The sequence below is a fragment of the Syngnathus scovelli genome, chromosome 17 (genome assembly GCF_024217435.2).
Source record: "Syngnathus scovelli strain Florida chromosome 17, RoL_Ssco_1.2, whole genome shotgun sequence".
NCBI lineage: Eukaryota > Metazoa > Chordata > Actinopteri > Syngnathiformes > Syngnathidae > Syngnathus > Syngnathus scovelli.
In genome coordinates, this window is record NC_090863.1 from 5,440,470 (window position 1) to 5,464,855 (window position 24,386).

General features: G+C 45.1%; 1 protein-coding gene and 1 long non-coding RNA gene across 2 annotated transcripts in view; one reads left to right on the forward strand and one right to left on the reverse strand.

The window, feature by feature from the left end:
* Positions 1-337: 337 nt before the first annotated feature.
* The window catches only part of LOC125985323 (uncharacterized), a 30,800-nt gene continuing 6,751 nt past the window's right edge, over positions 338-24,386 (reverse strand). The window contains exons 3-7 of the long non-coding RNA XR_011085622.1: positions 24,077-24,194; positions 23,716-23,828; positions 21,687-22,913; positions 5,484-6,016; positions 338-5,419 (exon numbers count right to left, since the gene is read on the reverse strand). This is a non-coding gene — a long non-coding RNA (uncharacterized lncRNA). The remainder of the gene's footprint in view (positions 5,420-5,483; positions 6,017-21,686; positions 22,914-23,715; positions 23,829-24,076; positions 24,195-24,386) is intronic.
* On the forward strand, positions 3,688-17,282 carry dspa (desmoplakin a). Its single transcript, XM_049748043.2, has 24 exons — positions 3,688-3,953; positions 5,309-5,393; positions 5,534-5,652; positions 5,748-5,919; positions 6,988-7,113; positions 7,236-7,295; positions 7,376-7,543; positions 7,622-7,726; positions 7,805-7,900; positions 8,098-8,223; positions 8,302-8,460; positions 8,544-8,698; positions 8,948-9,074; positions 9,153-9,339; positions 9,429-9,616; positions 9,837-10,018; positions 10,099-10,237; positions 10,329-10,522; positions 10,600-10,762; positions 10,851-10,934; positions 11,021-11,128; positions 11,284-11,382; positions 11,456-13,270; positions 13,597-17,282. Exons 1-24 carry the CDS (start codon positions 3,688-3,690, stop codon positions 16,795-16,797), a joined length of 8,124 nt encoding a protein of 2,707 aa, XP_049604000.1. The 3' UTR covers positions 16,798-17,282.

Consider the following 24,386-nt stretch of genomic DNA (forward strand, 5'->3'; position numbering starts at 1 on the left):
TGTAAAAAGGCAGCAAATTACACATACAGTATTGATATTTTACCCACCCCCACATGCTTGATGAAGTATACTGACCATATGGCGTCATATTACTACTACGAGTACTGCAATGCTTCACCCTTGTGGTCATAATGGAGCATTACACGCAAAGATCACCTTGTGGAACCTTTGAAACCTGAGCTCAGCGGAAAAAAATAAACTTGCCGAATGGTTTCTTACACATTAGTGCTCCCTGCAGGAAGTATAGAGTAACCGACCGTTTTCAGAATTAGTACAATTCAGTGTCTTTGAAAACTAAAAAAACATACTGTAAGTACAGTATATGGCCGTTTTAAGCACCTGATATACTGTGCATGGTATTGTGTGCAGTCATTAATTCAGATTTTAACATTTTAAACTGTTTTATATCTTCCTGTGAAGCAGAAAAACAATTAAAAAGACATAACTTTCTGTTTATGCAAACACGCCCTTCAGCCAAGGCCGGTGCAAACACTTAATAGGTAAAACACCTGGCTGCGCTCCAGCAGAAACCAGTCAACCGTCGTGCCTGCATTTACGTCCCATTTTGTGCTGTTTGTTGCCATTTGAACTTGGATTCTTCTCCTCCCTAGCAACTAATGCAGGTGTGTCAGGAGCTGTCCTGGCATGTGCCCATAGAGTGACTCAAGGTGTGTGTGCGTGGGAGAGAGAGAGAACGAGAGAGAGCGAGAGCCAGAGAGACAGAGCGAGTGTCTGGTTGTGACTCTTAAACCGGCTCGACACGTGTAACACACAAAAGATTTGAAAAAAAAAAAAAAAAACCTCTCGGGTGTGTCTGTAGTGAGTTTGGTATTTGAGCACAAAGAGCTGGTACGAGGTTTTTATTCGGACTGATTATTAATAAGAGATGAAGAAAAAAAAACACAGGATCCATATTTTAGTAGACTGACATCTTCATTTTCATGCCCAGGCAAATCTAGTTTGCAATTCACGCTGGGTGTTCTAGCAGACAGACATGTCAATTTAGTGAGTGAAAGTAGATTGGATTTTAGACCAGGTTAAACCAGGTCTAAATTGTGGCGCAAGTCGTGTAACGCTGACTTTAAAAGGAATGAGGGGAGCTGCTTGATTGGCTGAGAATCAAGTCAGGTGTGTTTACTCCCACAATGGCGCAAAGGCCCATTTCTACCTGCACCTGACTCCGAAAATGCCCTCCAAAAAAAAAAAAAACTGCACCCATGCGTAGATTTAGACTGCACTTTGTGCTAGACTTGGGCTAGATACAAAAAATAGGACCATTAGGACTCAAAGTCTGCCTGATAAATGCATCACGGATTTTGCAACTTATTGCTTGACAGTTTCATGACAAACTATTACACATTCTGTGTGCGCCCCCCCCCCGCCTGCGTGTGTTTACGAGCATGCAATTAAATTCACACCATAGCGAACAGTGCCGACTGTTTATCTTAGAGATAAACGCAAAATAAACAGGAATGCGATATTTTGGGGAAGAGTGAGATTCCAACTCTGAACATCTCAAGTGTGAGGCTATCGTGTTACCGCAATGCTAGCGTGCTGCCATAACATCGGTACTAAAACATATTACAAACTAAAGGGTGCCTAGAGCCAAGATTCAAACCCTGAACCATAGTTCTGTAACATGCGTGCTAACCGCTACGTCGCCATGCTGCCGACACACAACAACACATTCATCAGCGCTCCTACAAAGAGGCGATTAGTCATGACCGAGACATTTGGGCTTGTCCAGTCAAATCAGGACATGTTTGCTGGTAACAAATGAGATAACGTCAGATTCTTATATAGAGATTAGGGCGAAAACATCTTTTCATATAGTTTCTGTCTACTCAGCATATGATGTCAGCACGAGTGTCTGAAAATGAATGAGGTCACGCTGTCTCACAAGGTGGTGCGGCAGTCATTGCAAATTGTAGCGTGGAGGAGTCAAGCAGCTAGGTGTTGTCTGTCACAATGCTGGGTTGTCACTCCTCACTGGCTTGCAAAACAGGGGCGAGCCTCCACCCGTTAAAAAACAAACTCTGTTAAACATTTACCCCTCACACAACAACTCAGAGCTTTTAATTTACTAGCTTAATAAAAAAAAAAAATTCTGCTCTCTGAAATAGATTCTTATTTCAGTTAAAAGAATCTTGCTGGGGGAGGTTCAACTTTCACTTGTCAGACTTTACATGGGAATTTTGTGACGGACACGTTAAATCCTGGCAACACAAGCCCTGAAAAATGCTGCAAAGTTCGTAGGCCTCACTTGTTTATTCCACATTTGCCAAAGCTCTCATACGAGTTCAGTCAAGTTGAGCTTAATACATAAAAAAAACCCACAAAAAAAAACCACCTGCGCTAAAAGAAGAAAAATGCTGGGTGTGTCTTGCGTGATGGGTGTGTTCACCGTGAGACTGGCCTTTCCTGAAATGGTGGTTCATAACAGACTGTCATCATATTTTGGAAATGGAGATTACGCTGTAGTTAATACGAAATACACGCACACGCACGCACTCACGCACGCCCCCCACAAGCACGCGTCGGAGGAAGAGGAGGGTAGGTAGAATTCCACCTCCGGGTGTTGGTTTTGCTGAGAACTTCCAGTTCTTATGCACGGCCATACCCGCCCTCCTTTCTTTCCCACACGTTTACTACAAGACGCTGTAGTTTGCAATAGATCAGCGATTGTAAAGCCGCAGGGCGCATTGTCTCTTGCTGTCGCTGCCGACGTTTTATGGGGACACGAGGGGCCCCATTCGCGCTACTGAAATGCAGATTTTCCTAGGCGGCCCCTCATACCATGCATGTCTAAATAAACACACGCATGTGTGCAGCAACTTTCTCGACACTTGAGTTGCGTGCTTCATCCTTGCACTCCTGACACGCCTACCTGCATGTGGCCGCATGCAAACGGCGCAATTAGGCAGCGTGAGCGCGCAGCACAGACGAAAAGGGAAGGGCTGGTCCCGATTGTCACTGACTTTTTCGACAGCCTCTGCTTTCTCAAATGGAACTCCTTCTGACCTCAAGAATGTTGAACCTGGGACGACACATTCTTGATGAAACCACCGCTATCGGTTTAACTATCCCCCCGCCCCCTCCATTGTTGCTGAGGCTTCATTTAATTGACGCCAACGGAAAAGTCGCCACACGGGAAATTTATGTTTGCAGGCAGTCTGAATGACGTAAAACAAATTATTTGGACTTTTTGGATCGCTTCACTCAAATTGAACACAAACATTGATAAAGATTTTAATTGAATAAGTCTGCTTTCTAATTCTTTGAGTATTTTCCAAGTCACAGTCCGAAGTTCGATTCCCAGTTCAATGATTAGCATCATTATTATTCGTTATGCGCGCTTGCAATTCCCTAAGTTTACAAAGTTTTACATGTGCAGTCAGCCCTTCTGTAAAATGTCAGTGAGAGAGTTCAGTCCTCTGCCCGTCAGCTAGAGAGAGGAGTGTTTCGTAAATGCGCGCACACACGCACAGTGAAAGGTGTGGTTTCTTTGCGATCCAAAAGCGCGCAGCTTCCGCCTATTCACAGCAGACCGAACTCAGCGCACCAGGAGACGGCCACGCAGGGCAAAAGGGCGCACGGTCTGTCCCCCCAAAACACGAAAATCTATCTGGCTGATTTTTTTCCCCACATCAAAAAAAAAAAAAAAAAGGTTTCGCAGCCCGTGCCGAGATGAGCATGTTCGGCGGCTCCACGTCCAGACTGGCGTCTATGGGCCAGCGGAGTAATTCCCGGCCGGACTTGTCGTCGTCAAGCTACATGAGAAACGACGTTTTTACATCTGGGAACGGTTTCCAAGGAGGGGAATACCAGATGGGGGAAGGCGGCTACTCTCACAAGACCACCTACTCCAGGTCTTCCATGCACGGCGGAGGTGGCCGCAAAATGCAAGTTAGCATGGGAGCTGGCGGCGGTGGTGGCGGAGGAGGAGTGATAAGGTAAGTTGAGGCTCCTCCATAACTACCTGTTGCTTTGGCTCAAACGTCATCAAACATGTCAATTCCAAAGCACGTAATTTTAAAAAAGAAGCTATAATAATAATAATAATAATAATAAATTAGATAATAATAATAATAAACTATTAGAATGCTGTTTACAATTAGAATCCAGACTAAAGCCAAAGCGGTAGTAGTAGCAGAGGGGAAAAATAAAAAGGGAATAGTCGGAACTGTGCCGAATCAGCATGTTAAACAAACTATTATCGTAATGACTATGGGGTAACTGATACCATGGAATCCTCTTGCTTAAGCAAGGTTGTGACCATAACAGAGGAAATGCTCGGAACGCCCCTCCCTAATTCCCATCTGCCGTGATCTCACTCTGACCTTTGGACGTTTGCAAGCTGTAGCTATTAATGTTTTATTAACGAGGCCTTATGTTGTATGAATGGTTTGACTTGCATTTTATTCTATTTTTACAATGAAAAGGTCAATAATTCAAACTGTGGGATGGTAAACAAAAATAACACCTCAACTGATTTTTATGAAGTTCAGGAAACTTAATTGTATACAGTTGTTAATGGTATATCATGGTTAAAAAAATTAAAATGGCACTTGAAATGTCTCCTATAGAATTGATGATGACACTATTTTCATGTTTATATTATTTGTTTACTTTACACAGTAGAAAGTCCTCAGCTCAGTAAGTGTGATGATAACCATAGAAAAAGATACGGCTGGTTTCACAATACATTAAGTAAAAAAAAAATCAGAAGCATTTATGAATTTCAGCATACTAAAAACTTTAAATCTGAACGAAGGCTATACTGTTATACATAATAACATTGTATAGTTAATAAGACTATTAACTGATACCATCTGCCTGGTAGATGATAAATAATATTATTTTATATTAAAATAATATTAATAAATAATATTATTTTTGTTATGAAGATTTGTTTCAATGTTTGAGCCTTCACACGATTTCCTATGGCAAATACTTCAATGGCATTAAATATTAAATAATCCATCACAACTACTGTACCTTTGTTCCTCTGTCTTTGCCCTTGACTTATACTGACATCGCAGAACAATTAAAAGCTTCCACTAGATGGCGATAAATGAGATTTTCGACTTTTTATGACGTGTCCAGTGGTGAACTGACAGTTTTTTTTCCCTAATATATATATATATATATATATATATATAAAAGGATTTCTGCTCAATAAAGGTTTGGAAAGATTATGTGCTCAAAAACCTCATAACGTGAAAGCCATAGCAATTTGCCTTGGCAGCCGTTTTAATGAAAGTTGCCTTGTCAAGATCCGAATATTTATTGCTTTCTGGTATTGCAGTGTGGAGGACATGCAGGAGAAAGTTATGCAGTTGAAAGCAGTGAGTCATGAGTACCTGCAAAGAGCAAAGATGATCGTGCAGAGCGTAAGTTCTCTTCTCGACATCCATTGCTAGAAATAAGCACAAAGCAGATGGGCGCTTGCTTGTTGACTGATCAACAAAAAGTTGGCATACCAGTCTGATGAGGGTGGTTTATTCATTATTCATTGCCACTGTCGTGCCAGGGAGGACCTCCCGCGGAAGCAGAGAAGATGCTGATGATGGCCGCCGACCATATGGACCTGTTGAAGACGTATGGCATGGAGCTGCAGCAGATGCGCATTCCCAATGACGTCTTTTCCAGGTAAGCTACAAAAACCTACTAAGCGCACCAAAAATAAAAAAAATTGGGTATTGTCAGTCAGGTTGAGCATCATTGCATTTGTTTGCAACTCACAGTTTAAACCAGCTGGAGCACATGTACGGCGGTGTCCAACAGCAATTCATGGGAACCATGACCATCAAACGCAACACGGCCAGCATGGGCGGCGCCGCCGCCGGCAACATGGGCGCCTCCGCCGAAGGGGAGAGGCTCTTTAAAGATGCCATGGCCTGGATTAGCCAGCAGAAGGTAAGACAGCACACCGCATCGATTGGTGAAATGTCGGCAGCGGGAATCCCAGCGTTGTCATTTTTTTATGGGAATGGGCGGGGAAAACTCTTGACCACTGACAGCAAGGGAAAATAAAAGCAAATGTAAATACATAGACAACAAACTGCGCCAGTTTGATATTATTGACATAGTTCATTTTGTGTTCTGATCATATTTGGATGCTTCGACAAAATTGCTTTTTTTTTTTTTTATTTTTTTTTTTACTCTTGCTGTAAAAAACAAGTTGTAACACGCTGGACATAATTGAAGGTGAAGGTGCCGTGTTGAAGTTGCTCAAGCTACGTGGATAAATGCATGCATGACCCAAGGAGGAGGAGAGTGCACACTCTCCCTATCACTCCCTCGGACCTGATGGTAACTGACACCATCTTGACAGAGTGCCAAAACCTGATCCACAGGCCGAGGAGTGAAACAATGACGGGGAATATGGCGGCTCAGTTTTGGAGGGGGCGAAGCTACGTGTGTACGTGAGAGGGAGGCCCAAAAAGAACAGTAAATGAGTGTGACATTTGACACAGATGTTATAAGGAATGGGCCGGTCTAAAATGTTTCTGGGAAAACGCCCTGGTCAAAACCTCCCCCCACCTTCCTGACACGAACAAAACACCTGATGTGATCTGACTGCTTTTTACTACCTGTGTTAGTCCTGCTGGTGAAAGAGGCCGTCCTGTGTGGCTTCGGCCCACTAAGCATGGAAGGAGGGAGTGGCGTGCGAACAAAGAATCAAAAGAGAAGAGAGTGGGGGGAAAAAAGAAAAAAAAACGGGAGTAAAGTGCAGGGACAGGCAGAGGTCGTTCTTATCAAAAGAGCAGGGCCGAACAAAGAGAGGCATAGTTGGAATAGTTTCCTGTTTGGAACTGAGTGTTACATGGGTATAGATTGCCACCTAGTGGAGAAAGAGCAGAATACCACAGTTTGGAGAACTTCACCGGGTACATTTATTTACGATGCAATAAAATTTCTTTTCCCAGATATTTTTAATGTATGTATACATATTAATAGAACGCATTATTGTTAAATTTGCAGCGCATGATTCAGACGGCTCCGTGGGGGGACGACTCTGCCACGATTGAGAAACAAATCATGAGCCACAACAAATTCCACAGCACTATTCAAAGGAGCCAGGAAGTAGACCGGGCCCGTGACGAACTGGTACGCAGTGTTGCTCTATTTAACCCTACTGTGACCTTGCGTGTGTGTGTGTATTTTCAAGCTCCTCTTAACTGAGTTCATGTGTGAAACTAAAAAGGCAATAAAAATGGAATTGTCTTTAGGGCATGAGGGGCGACAAGTCCAACCTTTACATCATGGAACAAGAATGGGACAGTTTGCAGGTTTGGGAAAAAAAAAAAGAAAATAATTTTTAAAGCAAAAGTGCAAGATTTGAACTGACTTGGTGTGCATTCAACCGCAGAAAATGTCACACAACCGAGTGAATCAGCTGCGTGACCTGCAAAGCATCATTGAGGAAATCTTCCGTGCCATCATGTGGGTGAACGAGAAGGAGGAGGAAGAGCTGGTCTTCGACTGGGGGGACAAAAACATCGAGCAGTACATCCCCAAGAAGCAGGAGGGCTACTCGGTAAGCTCGCGCTCTTCCTTTTCCTCCTACTTGGTGCATTCTTTTCCCCTTCTCATCTTCATCCCCTTCTTCACACAGAGGCTGATGAAAGATCTGGAGGAGAAGGAGAAGGAGCTAAACAAGCTCAAAGTGAAAGCTGACGGCCTTTTGAGTAACAACCATCCGGCCTCTGATAAGATTGAAGTGAGTTTTTCATTTCTGTCCACTGATCATTTTGAGCATGTGCGTTCCTGTACTAATGTGGGTGTTGGTCCTCCTCAGGCGTACATGGACACCTTACAGACCCAGTGGAGCTGGCTTCTCCAGATCACCAAGTGTATTCACATTCATTTGAAGGAGAACGCAGCCTACAGCCAAGTAAGCGCTTATCAAAAATAGTCAAGTCAAGTCAAGTTTATTTGTATAGCCCTAAATCACAAACAGTCTCAAAGGGCTTCACATAGCCAAAAATTGACAATTATTCTCAAAGCATCCCCTGGTCTTAAGCTCCCAATAGCACCAGATTTGTCAAATTTGTCAAATATGATCAAAACTGAATAAAATTTCCTGCTTAGTTTTTCAAGGAGGCGAATGAGACCTACGAAAAGCTGAGAAAGGACCGTGAAAACATCCAGACCAAGTTCACATGCAACAGGAACACGCCGCTGGAAAACCTTATGGAGCTTGTGAAACTTCTGGAGGTAGCGATTGCTAATCTGCTTCCTTTTTAAAAATAAATTTATGGGGGGTGCATTGAATATAAGTTCCGCTGTCTACAGAAAGAGAAGGAGCGCATCATGGAGCATAAGAGACAAGTTCAAAGCCTGGTCAACAAGTCCAAGACAATTGTGAGGCTGAAGCCCCGCAACCCGGAGGAACCGACTGCAACCAACACCCCCATCATGGTTCAGGCACTGTGTGACTTCAAGCAGGACCAGGTGAGTAGATTTGGTCCTCACGAGAAGACAGTAGAACCGACATATAGAGTGCTGAAATGGATCTTTTTTTTTTTTTTTTGTAGAAAGGGATTCTCAAAGGGAATGAGGGCATACTGAAAGACAACTCGCAGCGCAGCAAGTGGCTCGTGACCGGACCAGGAGGTCTGGACATGTTGATCCCCTCCGTGTGTCTGCTGATCCCCCCGCCAAACCCCCTCAGCATCGGCCTCGCCGCCAAGTAAGACCACAATTTCGCATCCAGGCATATAATAATACATCACATCACCAAACCTGGAGAACAGGTGCGATGTTAGCAAGCTGGGCTTGTAGGCACAGTAACAATAATGTCAGTCACCAGTAGGTGGCAGCACCCCGAATGGAGATTTTGCTGCAGAATTATTCCAGTGATCGATTAGCGACGGGACAAAGATTTTTGACTTGATTTATCAACTGTGTGTTAACTACGTATCTTGGACTTGTTTCCCAGGAATGAGCAGTATTACGAGGCCATCCTTGCCATCTGGAATCAGCTATACATTAACATCAAGAGTCTCATCGCATGGCAGTACTGCCTGAAAGACATCAACTACATCAACTCTCTCACAGTGTCCATGGTAAGCCATGACAACCTTGACTCCACTCCACTCCACTCCAGATTTTGCTCACCTCACGTGTCGTCCTTTGTACGGTAGATATCGAAAATGCGTCCCGAGGAGTACCGCAGCATCATCAAAAGGCTGGAGACCCATTACCAAGAGTTCCTGCGCACCAGTCAAGGTTGCGACCTTTTCAAGGAAGAGGATAGAATCAACATCCAGAGCCACTTTGATAGAGCCCAGACCCATTATGACACCCTGGTTATCCAGGTGACCGGCCAAAGTGAGTTGGCCATAAATGACCCTCGTGCTGGATTTGTCAAATGGTTTTCCTTAAATGAAAATGCATCTTCTCTTTGTCTTCATTTACAGATGATACCAAGGAGCCAAGCAAACCTGCGCCTCCTAAAATCCAGGCCCTCAGCATCACACTGCTCAGCAGTCTGCAGGAGCTCCGGCGGAGGTTGGAACTGTCCGAGTCCGGACTCACCAGCCATCTGCACATTTGCTCGGGGGAAAACAGCCTGCAAGACTGCTTAGTGCACATCGAACAACTGCAGGTGTGGCACTCACTAATTTGTAGGAAAATGACAAGAGTGAGTTGAGGAGCTTCACTTAGACAAAAGTAGTGCTTTGCCACGAGGATTTTGATTTCGACAAAACGCTTGCTTTGTTGCTCGACTCCACAGTTGTGAATGCGTGTTGACTTATTTGTACGATAAGCACCATCGAAAATGACAATGCTGGATTTAATGGGTCGCGTACAATGTTGATGTCCAGACTGTGCACCAAGATCTGGACTACATTCACGACGAATACCTGCATCTACGAGAGAAGATTCTCAAGCAGCTGGAAGGGATCCCTCCCGATTCGGAGCAAGCAAAGTTCCTCCGTTCAGAGCTGGAAATCATCAGCCAGAAACTGGGAGGGCTTCAGGGTCTCTACTCGGCTTATATCCAAAGGTAATGCCTTCCTTCTGAAAAAGAAATATACAAGAACAGACTCCACATTCATTTCTGTGCTGTTTAATGATTTCCCACAGAGTGTCAGCGCTGAAGTCCTTGCTCGAGACTCTTCTCCAAGTTGAAGACGTTGTCAAAGTCCACGAGGCCCGCCTGACGGAAAAAGAGACCGCCTCGCTGGACCCGCGAGAGCTGGATAACTACCAGAGCACTCTGAAGGTTTTTTTTTCACATTACACATTAAATTTTGTTTCCTTACGATTTCAGATGATGTCAGATGATGATGATGTTTTTTATAATTCTATCAAAGCAAATGAAGATCGAGCTGGACCACAAAAAAGACCTGCTAACTGCGATGGAGTCGGCGCTAGCCAAAGCGGTTCAATGGAACGGTCAAGTCTCAGAGTCCTTCCACAGGTGTGACGTGGACTTGTCCAAATACGCAGAACTGGTGGGTCAACTCTCTGACCGCTGGCGCCGCATCCAAACACAAATCGACAGCCGGTAAGTCCACCTTCACATTCCATTCTTGTTTGGCTTCTTGCAAAATATCCTTCCTCCTGGCTCACTTCCTCTTTCAGTTTGTGGGATCTGGAGAAGCATGAGAAGCAGCTGCAAACTTATCATCAGAGCAGTACTTCCATGGACCAGTGGATAAACAATGCCCGGAAGCGCCAGGATGTCCTTCAGAATGTGAAGCTCACCAACATCCAGATGGCCACGGACTACCTCAACCAGCAGAAGGCATGTTTCCACCCATCACCTGCTTCCTTGTTTGCATATCAAGTAGCTACAATGGAAAAGTTTCATTCAACTCTCAACCCTTCCATAGATACTTTATGGTGAAATTAAAGGCAAGAAGGAGAAGGTGGAGGATGTCCATAAACACGCCGACACCTGCGCTGCCACCATTAAGGTTGGTCGGGCTTCAGGCGTGTGCTCTTAGAAACAAAAATCATCTTGGTTGGCTCAATTTTCATCTCTGTTCGGATGCCTTTTCAGGACTATGAACTGCAGTTGGCTTCCTACAGTTCCGGCTTGGAAACGCTTCTCAACATTCCCATCAAGAGAACCATGCTCAAGTCCCCTGCTACTGTTGTTAGACAGGAGGTAAGCATGTCTTCACTGGTCACTTCATTACGTACACTTGCTTAGAAGCTAATGAGATAGCAACGGATTGTCATCATGAACCAAGGACACCCTGTCATCCTGTTTTCAGTTTATTATTCATGGAAAGTTAATTCTGGAATTCTACTTCTCATCAGGCATCTGACATCCAGTCCAACTACATTGAGCTCCTTACTCGCTCAGGTGACTACTATAAGTTCCTTGGGGAGTTGCTGAAGAACATGGAAGAGCTGAAGGTAAGCTGCAGTGCCAGAACGTTTCACGGCGAGTGAATGATCAAGCCGATCTAAAGTGGTTTTCTGTCTTCAGATTAGGAACACCAAGATTGAGCTGCTAGAGGAGGAGATCAGGCGCCTCAAGGAACAGCTCGGGGATTCTGGCGGGAAAAACAAATCTCTGGAAGATGCCTTAGCCCGCCTCAAGCTGGAGCTTAGCCAGTCCAAAGACCAGCTCATTAATCTGGAGGAAGTCAAGAGAACCACATCCATCCAAGTCTCTGTTGCCAAGGAGAGCCTGGACAGTACCCAAAGCCAGATCCAAGAGCTAACTGACCAGCTCAACCGCCTTAAGTACCAACTGGAAGAAGAAAAGAGGAAAAAAAGGCTGGCCGAAGAGCGCTACACAAGCCAACAGGAAGAGTTTGAGGCGGCTGTTCGCCGCAGACAGAAAGAGTTGGATGAGCTCAACTGGTTCAAGATTGACTTGGAAAAGACGGTCAAGGACAAAGAACGTGAGCTGGAGAGGCTGAAGATACTGCTGGAGGAGGAGGCGGCCCGTCGCCGCACTGCCGAGTCAGAAGTTTCAAAGGTAAGAACACAGTGCACCCAGGAGATCAGTCAACTTAAGCAAACGTACGAGACCCAGATCCACGTCACCAAGACCACCGTCCTGAAAGCCTCGCAGCAGAAGGAAGAGGACTCGGCTGAGCTGAGGCGCCTGTACGAGAAGCTCATCGCCGAGAAGCGAGATCTCGAAGACGAGCTGCGTAGGCTCAAACTCTCCATCGCCCACGCCGAAGAGCAAAAAAACAGAGCGGAGATGGAGACCAACCAGCAGAGGACGTCGTTGACCCAAGAGACGAGGATGCGGAGTGAGCTGGAGGTCCAAATCAGGAAGTTCACACAGCAGAGAGATGAGGACGAGCTCAAACTAAAGGAGGCTAACAAAAACATTCAAGAAAAAGGCCGGCAGATCAGCATGCTCACCCGGGATATCGACGAAGAAGGCAAGAAGAGGAGGGCCTTGGAATTGGAAATCAATCACTTGAGACAATCGGAGGCAGAGCTCAAGGCGCAGAACGAATCCTGCCTGGAGATGATTAACAAGCTGCAATTTTCCGAGAAGGAGGTTCGCATTACTCGTGTTGAGCTGGAGAAGCAGACCAGTGATCGGAACAAGGCCGAGCAGAGCGCCGTCAGGCTCCAGAGCCGTATCCGAGAACTTCAAGGCTCTCTAGATGCCATGGGAGCTGAGATGGAAAAGCAAAAGAAGGCAACCCAGGAGGAGTTCACACACAGAAAGAGGCTGGAGTCAGAGCTGGAGAGGGTGACCAAAACGTGCCGAGAGTACACCACCACCATCACCAGCCTCAAGTCCATCCAGGTTGAGGCTTCAAACACTGAAAAGAAGTTTGGGCAGGACCTCAGAGCTCTTCAGGAGGCTCGGGATAAGAGCCTCAGGGAGCACAAAGTCACCAAAGACCAACTGGCGGCCGTGAGCGCTGAGTTGAAGGCCATGAAACAGAAGCTCCACCAGGATCAACTCCAACTTGTGGAGTTCAACCAGAGAAATGAAAGTCTGTACAAAACCATCGAGGACAAAAGCCGCCACCTCAATGAATGCACCGCTGAAATAGAACGTCTGAAGGCTCTGACTCAGAACATGACAATGGAGAGACAGAGGCAGGAGGAGGAGCTAAGGCTCCTGAGGCAGGAGAGGGATGAGCTGAGAATTAGCAGGGACACCGTTGACGGGGAAAACGCATCTCAGATTTCAGCTTTGCACGTCCAACTTCAGAGTAGCAACAAGAGGACAGCGGAGCTCCAGGCTCTCATCAACGACCTGACCAAGGAGAGAGAAAAGCTTATGGTCGAAATAGACAAATTCCAAAAGCAGTCCTTTGAGGTATTTTTGATTGCACTGAAGGAACGCCTCTGCTTAATCCAAAATTTCCCCCCTAATTTTCTGCTTTTGCATGAACAATTATGGAGTCTTAAATATAAAGCATTTATGTAATATTAGCAAATACGAGAAGTTTTGTAAGAAAACACCACTGCTACTCAGATCTGCTTTTATTTCATTCACTGCCAAAGACGGCGATAGATGTCAAAGATTTGTTTCCACTGAGTTAACAATCACTAACGGCCGAATGCAACTCACATGAGCAGATGTTTGTTTTTGGCAAACTCTATTGGCGTGTTGTAATCTTTTGTTTGCTCCTATCTTCGCAGACATCCATCATGGTGCACGAGTCCCAAAGCAAGTACAGCGCGGTACTGCTGGAGAGGGATGATTTGCTTTCAAAGCTGAAATTGCTGGACCAGGACAAACACCGGCAGAAGCGCCTGGAAGAGGAACTGGCCCGCATCAAACATTCCCTGGAGACGGAGCTTCGGAACAAGCAGCGCTTGATTGATGAGAAAAATAGCGCTCTCAAGGATTTCACCCTTTTGAAGAGCCAGTACGAGTTGAAGGAGACCCAGCTCAGGCAGTGGGATTCGGATAGGTCCAAGACAGATCAAGATAGGTTGAGTCTAAAGAACGAGATCGAGAGGTTGATGAGAGAGCTTCGAAGTGTCGAGGAACGTTACAAGAGCAGGCTGTTGAGCTCAGAGAAGGAGGTGACGGAGCTGAGCCTCAAGAGAGACGCGCTGCAGAGAGAGATCGAGAGGTTGCAGAAAAGGCCGAGTACGTTGAATAGACAGACGCAGACGGATATGAAGGTGGCCACCATCGACCCTTCCAAGCTGGTATTTGATGGGGTGCGTCGCAAAGTCACAGCTCACCAGCTTTGTGACTGCGGCGTGATCAGCAAGGCCACTCTGGAGCTGCTGCTGCAGGGCAAGAAGACCGTGGACGAGGTAGCCGTTGACATCCAAGTGAATCTCAAGGGGACGGGCGTTATCGCCGGCATGATGACCGCTTCTCAAGGGAAAATGCCTTTCACCGAAGCCAAAAACAAAAACCTGCTGAGCCCGGAGAGCGCGCTCATGTTATTGGAGGCTCAAGCGGCTACGGGCTACATAGCAGACCCCGCTTTTAATGACAAGATGCCCGTGGATACCGCTTGTTCCAGGGGCATCGTGGACACAGAAGACAGAGACGCCTTGGTGAAAGCTGAAGCCGCCAGTGTCGGTTTCAAGGATCCCTACTCGGGTAAAGTGTTGTCTGTGGGCCAGGCTTGCAAACAAGGCCGAATCGACAAGGAGACGGCGCTCCGTTTGCTGCAGGCTCAGGAGTCCGTCGGGGGTATCTTGGACCCCGTTCTGAGTGTATTCCTGCCAAAAGATTTGGCCCTGGATCGCAATCTTATCGATGAGGAGCTCTACAGGGCTCTGAACAGAAGACCCGCCTGCTACCTGGATCCAACAACAGGAGAAAAGACCAGCTACGGTGACCTTAGGAGGAAGTGCACAGTGGAACCCGTTCACGGTTTACTCTTGCTTCAGGGCCCAGAAAAACCCATGACGGTCCCGGGGCTCCGTGGAGAAGTCTCTGTGACGGAGCTGATCAATTCTGAATTGCTGGATGAAAACGATTTGAAAAGGCTGAGAGAAGGTCAGCTCACTTGCAAAGATATCGAGGATAAGCTCAAGTCGTACCTCTACGGATCGACCTGCATCGCAGGGATCTATGATGAGGCCAAAGACAGGATATGGCCCTTTTATCAGGCAATGAAGGAAGGTCTGCTCATGAGGGGGACCACCTTGGAGCTCCTTGAAGCCCAGGCTGCGTCCGGCTTCATTGTTGACCCGGTAAACAATATCTTCTTGACCGTAGACGAGGCAACAATGAGAGGCCTGGTTGGAAAAGAATTTAAGAACAAGTTGCTATCTGCGGAAAAGGCCGTTACCGGATATACAGACCCTGCCACAGGAAAGACAATCTCCCTTTTCCAGGCCATCGAGAAAGGTCTGATCGAGAAAGGCCACGGAATCCGTCTGCTCGAGGCTCAGATTGCCAGCGGTGGGATCATTGACCCGAAAGAGAGCCATCGAATTGACATTTCTGTTGCTTATAAACGAGGATACTTTGATCAGGAGATGAATGAGATCCTAACTTATGAAGGGGACGACACAAAAGGGTTCTTTGACCCCAACACAAAGGAGAACCTGACGTATCTGCAGCTAAAGGCGAGATGCATCACTGATCCCAAGACCGGCCTGATACTCCTGCCTCTAACAGACAAAAAGAAAGCCAAGGTGTCACAAGAGAGCCGAAGTAACGTCCTTCGCAAGAGGCGGGTGGTGATCGTCGACCCGGACACTAATCGGGAGATGTCCGTGCGAGAGGCCTATCACCGCGAGTTAATCGACTATGACACCTTTCTGGACTTGTCAGAGCAGGAATGCGAGTGGGAAGAAATCACTATCAAAGGCTCGGATGGATCGACACGCTTGGTGATAGTAGACAGAAAGACGGGGACCCAGTACGACATTCAGGACTGCATGGCGCGTGGAATCATCGACCAGAAATCCCTCGATCAGTATCGCGCTGGAACGTTAACCTTGACCCAGTTTGCTGACGAAATTTCCAGTAGGAGCAGTGGCACCGAGATGACCATCTCAACCAACAGCGCTGACGACGTGATCACTTGCAGCAGTCCCACCCAGGCCGCGCCGTCTTCTCCGACCGTTCGCAAGCGCTTCAATAGTATTTCCATTACCGTCTCTCCCCCGGAGATGTTTGATGACCAGAGCCCAGTGGCGGCCATATTTGACACAGAGACCTTGGAGAAGATCACCATTCCTGAGGCACACAGAAGAGGAATCGTGGATACCATCACGGCGCAGAGACTCCTGGAGGCCCAAGCGTGCACCGGAGGAATTATCAACCCCTCAACGGGAGAGAGACTAACACTGCAGGACGCCGTCCATCAGTGTGTCATCGACGAAGCCATGGCCAGCAAGCTGAAGGCGGCGCAGAAAGCCTATCTTGGCTTTGAGGATGTGAAAACCAAGAGGAGAATGTCGGCAGCGGAGGCAGTGAAGGAGACGTGGCTACCTTACGATGCCGGCCAGAGGTTCCTGGAATTCCAATACATAACCGGAGGCCTGATTGAGCCCAGCACTGGAAAACGCATTAGCATTGAGGAGGCCATTCGCAAAAGCTGGCTGGACGGCATGGGCGCACAGAAACTTCAGGATGTCCGCAGTTATCCGAAAAACCTGACCTGTCCCAAGACCAAACTGAAGATCTCCTATAAGGATGCCATGGATAGCTGCATGGTGGAAGAGAGCAACGGTATGAAGATGTTGCAGGCTTCCTCTGTGTCATCAAAAGGACTCAGCAGTCCTTACAATGTCTCCAACCCAGGATCTCGCTCTGGCTCCAGGTCTGGTTCCAGGAGTGGGTCTCGTAGAGGCAGTGTGGATTATTCGTCTACATACAGCTATAACTTCACGTCCAGCAACACAAGTGCCAACTATTAAGTCAACATTTTAGTCCACAGAACAGACTAAAAGAATAACTTGCCTAATAACTACATTTTTATCAACTATTTTCCTATTAAACATTTTAATGGTTTTTATGGTATATATGAGAATTTGGGATGTTTAAGAATTGAATATGAATTGTGTTTGGATGAGTGTTTGGAGCTGGTGTTTTTTTTTTTTTTTAACTCATTATAATCCACAGCCTTGCGTAAATGATATATAATATACATTTTAACATGGCTTTTTTATTGAAGAGTGCAGTGTTTTATTTGAAAATGCTTGTTCAACTTAGTTTCTGTAATTCTTTCTTTTTTTTAATAACATTTTGTTGTAGCTTGAGTTTTGATGTTCTATCCTTGAATGAAAAAAAGCTCAATGCAAATGCTTTTGTGCATTTAAACACTGACTTAGTAAAGTGCTGATCAGCTGTAAAATACTACTGTCATTAATATTACTTAAAAAAAATAAAGACCTTGTTTCCACTTTTGATTCCGCTCTGTGTTCATGTATTATATAGTATACTGAAATGTATTTCCGCAGTAAAAGCAAAAATTTACAGGCGAGTAGTATCGATTCTTGCCATAAGGCGGCGCTAATTATCTGTTTATAAAATACGGCAAATACGTCTCAACATTTTTTCATGGATTTTGTATTCATCTACAACCACACTTAAATGTGAAATAAATTGCTAATTGAAGACTCCAAATTGTCCCTAGGTGTGAGTGTGAGTGCGATTGGTTGTCTGTCTCTGTGTGCCCTGCGATTGGCTGGCAACCAGTTCAGGGTGTCCCCCGCCGACTGCCCGATGACGGCTGGGATAGGCTCCAGCACGCCCGCGACCCCCGTGGGGACTAAGCGGTTCAGAAAATGGATGGATGGATGGATAAAACCGCTTAAAATTTTGAGAACAAAATAAGACCAGTCCATGAGTCAATGACGTTCAAAGATCAATTGAACAAAAGCGTATTAATTGTATACAGTATATAGTATTTAGCTACACTACGACGGAATATAACGAGCTATTTTTAATCCTGGGATCTAATATTTTTTTTACATTATTTTAAAACAATAAAAAATAAAAACAATCATCTACAGTCAAAGTTAGACGATGAAAAACATCGATCGGCTTATAATAAATCATAGATAACATAAGAAAAGTGTTGTTCTAGAGGGCGCACTATCATTCATTAAGTATGAACCCATTTCCATTCTCTTCTCCACATGGGACGATTTAGGAATGGGGGCAGGAGGGGTCGTCCTGTTAGGGGGTGTCTGGAGGAAATGTGCGTGTGAAAAAACGCGCAAAATGAGGGAGGGAGGGAAGAGGCTGGAGGGGGGCCGGGCTGGAAAGGGGGGCGTGGGCAATCCAAGCGAGACGGCCCAGTGGAGCTGTGGGAGGACCATCCCCATGCCAGGACTTGCGGCAACTGCAGCGCGCAGCAGCTTCGACTGGAGGAAAGCGTGCCAAGGTAACGAAGGAGAAGCGGTTCAGCGCAACTCTGCAAGGGACCCCTCAACGCCCTCCCAGAATAAGACAACTTCAATCCCAAGTGTTTGCGCTCCATCTTGAGTCCCTTCCGATTGTCCAAAAGCTCGGCTGGAATGAGCGCGCTCCGTGGCGGACTGAGGCTTCTGTGACCTCCCTCCGACACTTTCTCAACCCTTTCTGCACCTCTGACTGACAAAAGAGGTCCAAGCGAATCTACTGAAAGTGCCTCCACGCAGCCTGCTAAGGTAAGGCTGAACTTTCCTCTTTTTTTTTTTCCTCCACCTTCACATAGTCAATCATTACCATCTGCAGGGAGGATTTTAACCTCTGCCTGCTCACAAGGTAATAGCGGAGGAGCACAGTGGCGCTTTTTTCCCCTCAGCGAACACCCCCCCCCCCCCCCCCCCCCCCCCTCCAACTCATTTCATTGGGCTTGCAAAAGCAAAACAGAAAGTTTCACACAGTATTTACCTTTGGCCCATTTCCTCATGTCTATGTATGTGCGTGTTTATGTGTGTGTGTGTGTGTGTTTGCGCGTGTGTGTGTATTCGTACACTGCTTTCAACAGGAGTCTGAGGACAGAGAAGGGAGTCATTCAAACTGAGCACACTTTGTGAAAGTCTTTTTTTTTTTAGCCTTGTTATTGGAAAGTATGCCTGTCAGCCTGACCTCTTAAAGTAGTGGTGGGAAACCTAGGGTCCGCGGGCCATGTTCGAGCCCTTGCAAGCATTAAATGAGGCCACCATAACTACACTGTAAAAAAAGTTGTGTGGACTTAAAATTTCACAACGAACTCTAATAAAAAAAAAAAATCAAAAAAATAAGTTTGGCAAGTCAACTAAATATTTTAACTAAAATTGGTTCTATTTTTTGTTATAAAAAAATAAGAGTTGTTGTCCCCAAATAGTTTTGGAGCAAACAAATTGCTTGCTTTGTTGTGCTAACTAATATCCTTGCCATGAATGCTAATAGTTATGTATCTATTACATTAGTTACAAATAAATAGCAAAATACAAGTTGTGTTTGTTTACATTAAAAGTTGCCTCAGTTCCTCTGGTCCATTTCCACTATTCTCAAAAGATTGTCATTTTTTCCCCCCATAAATTTAGCAGACCCTGAATAAAAACTGTAGGAAACGCTACACCATGCCACTCTTAAACATTCACACTCCGTGACTTTTGCTTCCATGCTTCGGTGCAATGTTGGGCGCAGCTCATAATGTGTACCACGTGCAGCCATTATTGTGGATGACTTAACCGGACGTTGCAAATGGGACCGAGTCTCTTCGGTGTTTACTCGGATCTACTGCTAAATCATCTTTGGCGCACACCTCAGCCTCGGGCAAGCCATCATTTTGACGTCACTCGTTCCATGGAAGTTCAATTGAGCCACATGCCTCCATCTTCACCCTCCTCACGCATCATTCCGCTAAAGGCAGCAGGCCTATCTCTTTCAACATTAATTAGAGGCCGAGCAAGACAGGAGAAAAGGAATTTAAGCCGCCAATTATGGCTTTTGTTGGAGAAATACGAATGCCACAAGATGGCTAAAAGAGACAAATGATTTTGTGATAAGGCACCGTAAGTTTGGTAAAAGGACTTGCCACCACTTGGCTGCCATGTGAAAGCCATTAAAGTGAGCGGAAGGACCAAGAAATGCTTGAGATGAACATGGAGGGAGAGTGGGAATGTAAATCCATTTCGGGACACATTCCACCATGACCTTGGGATAGGAACGGATAATGAGGGAGTACTAAGGCAACCACCAGGCTGCCTTTTTTTTTTCTTCTTCCTCCCCCCAGAGTGAGGCCTGTGTTGTTTTTCTTCCCCTCCGTTCATAAAAAAAGTGTGACAAATACATGTTAGCCTTCCAGCTTATAAACTTGCTAAAAATAAAAACTTCTCCCAATATGTGGCTTTTTTTTATGGTTTTGTTTAGTTCCAAATGGGTGCGAGCCTGCCTGAGGACATGACAGGAAAAGGCAGGACCAAATTCTGGCCTTATAATGATCCCATTATGTCACTTTGAGCATGCTTTCCTGCAGTTTGAGACAAAGACTCCTGCCAAGTATGAAGACATTTGGAAGAATAATGATGCTAATCACAGCCACTTAGGCCATTCTTTGATTTGAACTATCAGGAGTCAAGAAACTCATGTCAGGTTTGATTTTAAGGAATGCTGTGATTATGATGGGATTTTTTTTTCTTCATTTATTTTGGGAGAAAAAAATTAGATTGATAAATCTGTCATTCCTTTTTTTCGGGGTATCACAATCATTTAAGTGGCTATTTGATTTGAACTCCTGTACAACTGGAGAAGGTGCTACACAAAACCAGATTCTAAACATCACTTGGCCTCCGATTTTCTAAGTGTGAGCAAGAAACCTCACACATGACAAGGAAAAATAAACGTCAAGTGTTTTTAGCGAATGGTGCGCTTCATGTGACACATAACCAAAATTACATAGAAGACAACTAATTCAAGTTTTACAGAAGGAGTAGTTGTAAAAGAAGGCGATTCTTCGAAAACATGGCGACAAAAGTCAATCTTTTTTCTTGCTTTAAAATCAATCCCCAGATTCCAACACGGCACGTTACGCAATCATGCAACTAAACAAGCTCCGTGAGATGTGCCCTCTTGTTTGTGTCTGACTGAGCGGTGAAAAATAGCCGTCCCGACCGCTTCCTGCCTCTTCCCGACATACTCCCATGTAAACAAGAGTTTAGAACTACAACACAAAAACATTTATTCTAGTTCCACAATGTTGAGTGATCCACTTTTTTTCCAACCTCCAGAAAAGTTCGATTTAAATGATTTATTGTTTAACCGATGCAAGCCACAAATGGAGCTCACATAAAAGCCTAATGTCGCACGCATGGACGCGAATCACTCCACGCATGCGGGGTTTGTTGTTAAAATAATAAATTTACAGAAACACACACAACAGTGACAGTTACAGTAACGACCCGGCGAAACTCCCGCTCACTGTCAACTACTTCCGGGTACTCAAAATACGTTACAAACATCACACTGTCCACATTATACGCAAAATTATACATTGTACAACCGTAACCGTATGTATCATATTCTCAATCAATAATTAGCTCAGACTACCAGCAGTATTACAAGTTCTGATCGTCAACTTTTCTCCAGATTTACTCACCTGAAACACACACGACAGTGGCAGTGACGGTCACGACCCGGCGAAACTCCCACTCACTATCAACTACTTCCGGGTACTCAAAATACGTTACAAACATCACACTGTCCATGTTATACGCAAAATTATACATTGTACAACCGTAACCGTATGTATCATACTCTCAATCAATAATTAGCTCAGACTACCAGCAGTATTACAGATTCTGATCATCAACTTTTCAACAGATTTACTCACCTGAAACAGCGGCAGTTACAGTCACGACCCGGCGAAACTCCCGCTGTCAACTACTTCCGGTTACTCAGAATACGTTACAAACATCACACTGTCCATGTTATACGCAAAATTATACATTGTACAACCGTAATCGTATGTATCATATTCTCAATCAATAATTAGATCAGACTACTAGCAGTATTACAAGTTCTGATCATCAACTTTTCAACAGATTTACTCACCTGAAACACACGACAGCGGCAGTTACAGTCACGACCCGGCGAAACTCCCGCTCTCTGTCAACTACTTCCGGGTACTGAGGAGCCCCGTAATTGTCCCAGGCGCCTTATTGAAATCCCCAAATATTCGCCACCGATACCATACTATTTGCATATAACGGCATATAAGGTGTTCAGAAACATCACAAAGTAATAAAAAAAAAATAACCATGGCGGGTGAGTATGAATGTCCCAAAATCCACCATGGGCCCCACACTAACAAGTGTATTTGAATCATGTCAGCTTTCTTAGAGTTTGAATGATTGAAGTCGTTGGACCCCTGAGATTGCTTTCATATGTCGGCAGGTTTGCGGTGGAATCGCACTTTTCTTTAATTGGGCTAAAAATGCCGCATGACTCACAAATTGGCAAGATGGAGCCCTTGCTTAGTAAAACTATCTGCGTTTGGGATAATGGAGAGATTTTTTATTTTACCGCCTCTCAGCTCCCAGACCGCTGGTTTAATCGTGACAATAAAAACATTTAGATGGGATTTGAACTCGGTTCACGACTGACACGTTATGTAAAAAGATTCTCAGACATTCAGCTTGCTTCCCCCGAGTATGCAGAAATAATCTGGCACGATGATGACCACATTGCCGTCGGTGATGGAAAACGCAGCCAGCCAGCTTGTCGACGCATGTAGCAACCGGCAAACTCAGACACAAACAAACATCTGTGAGATTCAAGCCAGTCTCATTCAGCAAGACGGCCAAGTATGCAAAGTTCTTGCCAACTTTTGTCATCACGATGAACTTCTAAAAATGAAAACAAACAAAAGGCCGTGATTCAACGAGTTCCCGACGTTTGGGAATGGGAACGGTGGAATATTCCATGGAAAAAAAACAAATGATGGCCAGGTGAAAGGGCGGGGCTCCTGAATAGAGCTTTGTTTACATTGCTTCTCTTTCCTGAAGCTTTTACACTTTTAGATGCATGGATTGAGGACAAGGCTTGAGTCCAAATGTACCTGCAGGGCAAAGAGTGGCGTGAGCCAGACACACCCAAATCCCCCAAACATCCTGCCGCAGCTTGTTGGGAGCAGACCCGATCACTTTTTTTATTAATTTATGTTCTTCGACCTTTGCCTAGGCTGGCTCCCCAGCTATGGGTGGCCTTGGGATTTGAGCTCTTTAGCAAAACATCTTGTGCCCCTTGTGAGCTAATGTTGCGCTTCATAGCAGAACAAAAGCAGTGGGAGCAAATTAAAGAGCAATTATCTGCAGTGCGTGCCGGGGCAAGTCGCTCGTGTCAGCTCGGGCTGATGAATGGGAGACGTCGTGGTCTCGGATAAGGGCTGTGGCAATTTACCATTGATTTCCTTATTGCTTAGTCGGACAATAGTTTGAGACGGCAAACATTTTGTTAACTCGGCCAGGTTAGATTGCGGTCGGTAGCAAATAGATTCTAATGGATTGTCAAGAATTCCGATTGACTGTAGTCATGTCTTGATGGTGCGGAGCTTAAGTCCAATCAGTTCCAGACTTTGAAACATTAGTTTTGTAGGAGTGGCGCAACGGCCATAAAGAGATAACTGACTAGAGGTGTAGAATTAAATCCAACCTTACTCAACCTTTCGTCTCTGCGTATAAACAAGATACTTTCACAACAGTGGGTCGCACAGAGGTTAAGTGTTGCTTAGATTGTAATCTAATCTAATCTTTGACACATCCCAAAAAGTACAACGCTAGGTCGACCCTAACTACTGTTCATTAATTTACCATTAGTTGACATTTTTTTTTCTTTTCAGCCAGGCTTTCATACACACTCACCGAAGTTTCCCCGAGCGATGACCTCTTCAGACACACGGGTTCTTTCATTGGGCCGGGCTGAAACGGTTGGCTCCCTCTCGGGCCCCCCTTCAAAGCGCCGGCCGGGATGTACCCTGCGGTCATTTCACAATTGACTGTCAAGCACATTCTTGACTGTCAATAGTTTCATCATAGTTAACAATCAGAAGGTCACATGAGAAGGATGATGATAGCGTTTCGCTTCATTTGGAAATGTGAAACTGTTTGCGTGCTTGTTGGATCCAGTCTTTGGATCGTCTTTTATCAAGAAATGCCGCCGGTGTGGAGGGATTCATGATTTCATCTTGCTCATAAAATGTGACAAATATGAGAGTACACTTACTTCAATTGGCTGTGTGTGAATGAATTCAGCATCGTCTCAATCCTTGCAACGTTGAAAGGAAACCCCGCCTTTTTAAAAACGACTTTTTAGCAAAAGATAAGGGCTGTTTCTCGGGAAGCTGTAACCCAATAAAACAAAAATGATCTTTCACACTGTAAAGTTGGAAACAATATAAAAAAAAAAAAAGCAGGGTGAACCTTCAAGAAAACAAATTCTTAAATTGTTTTGCAGCACTCACCTTGCTAAGACGAACACAATAAGAATGATAAATTGTGCTTTTGTTGACAACTTTTGAAAGGTATTTTTGGCC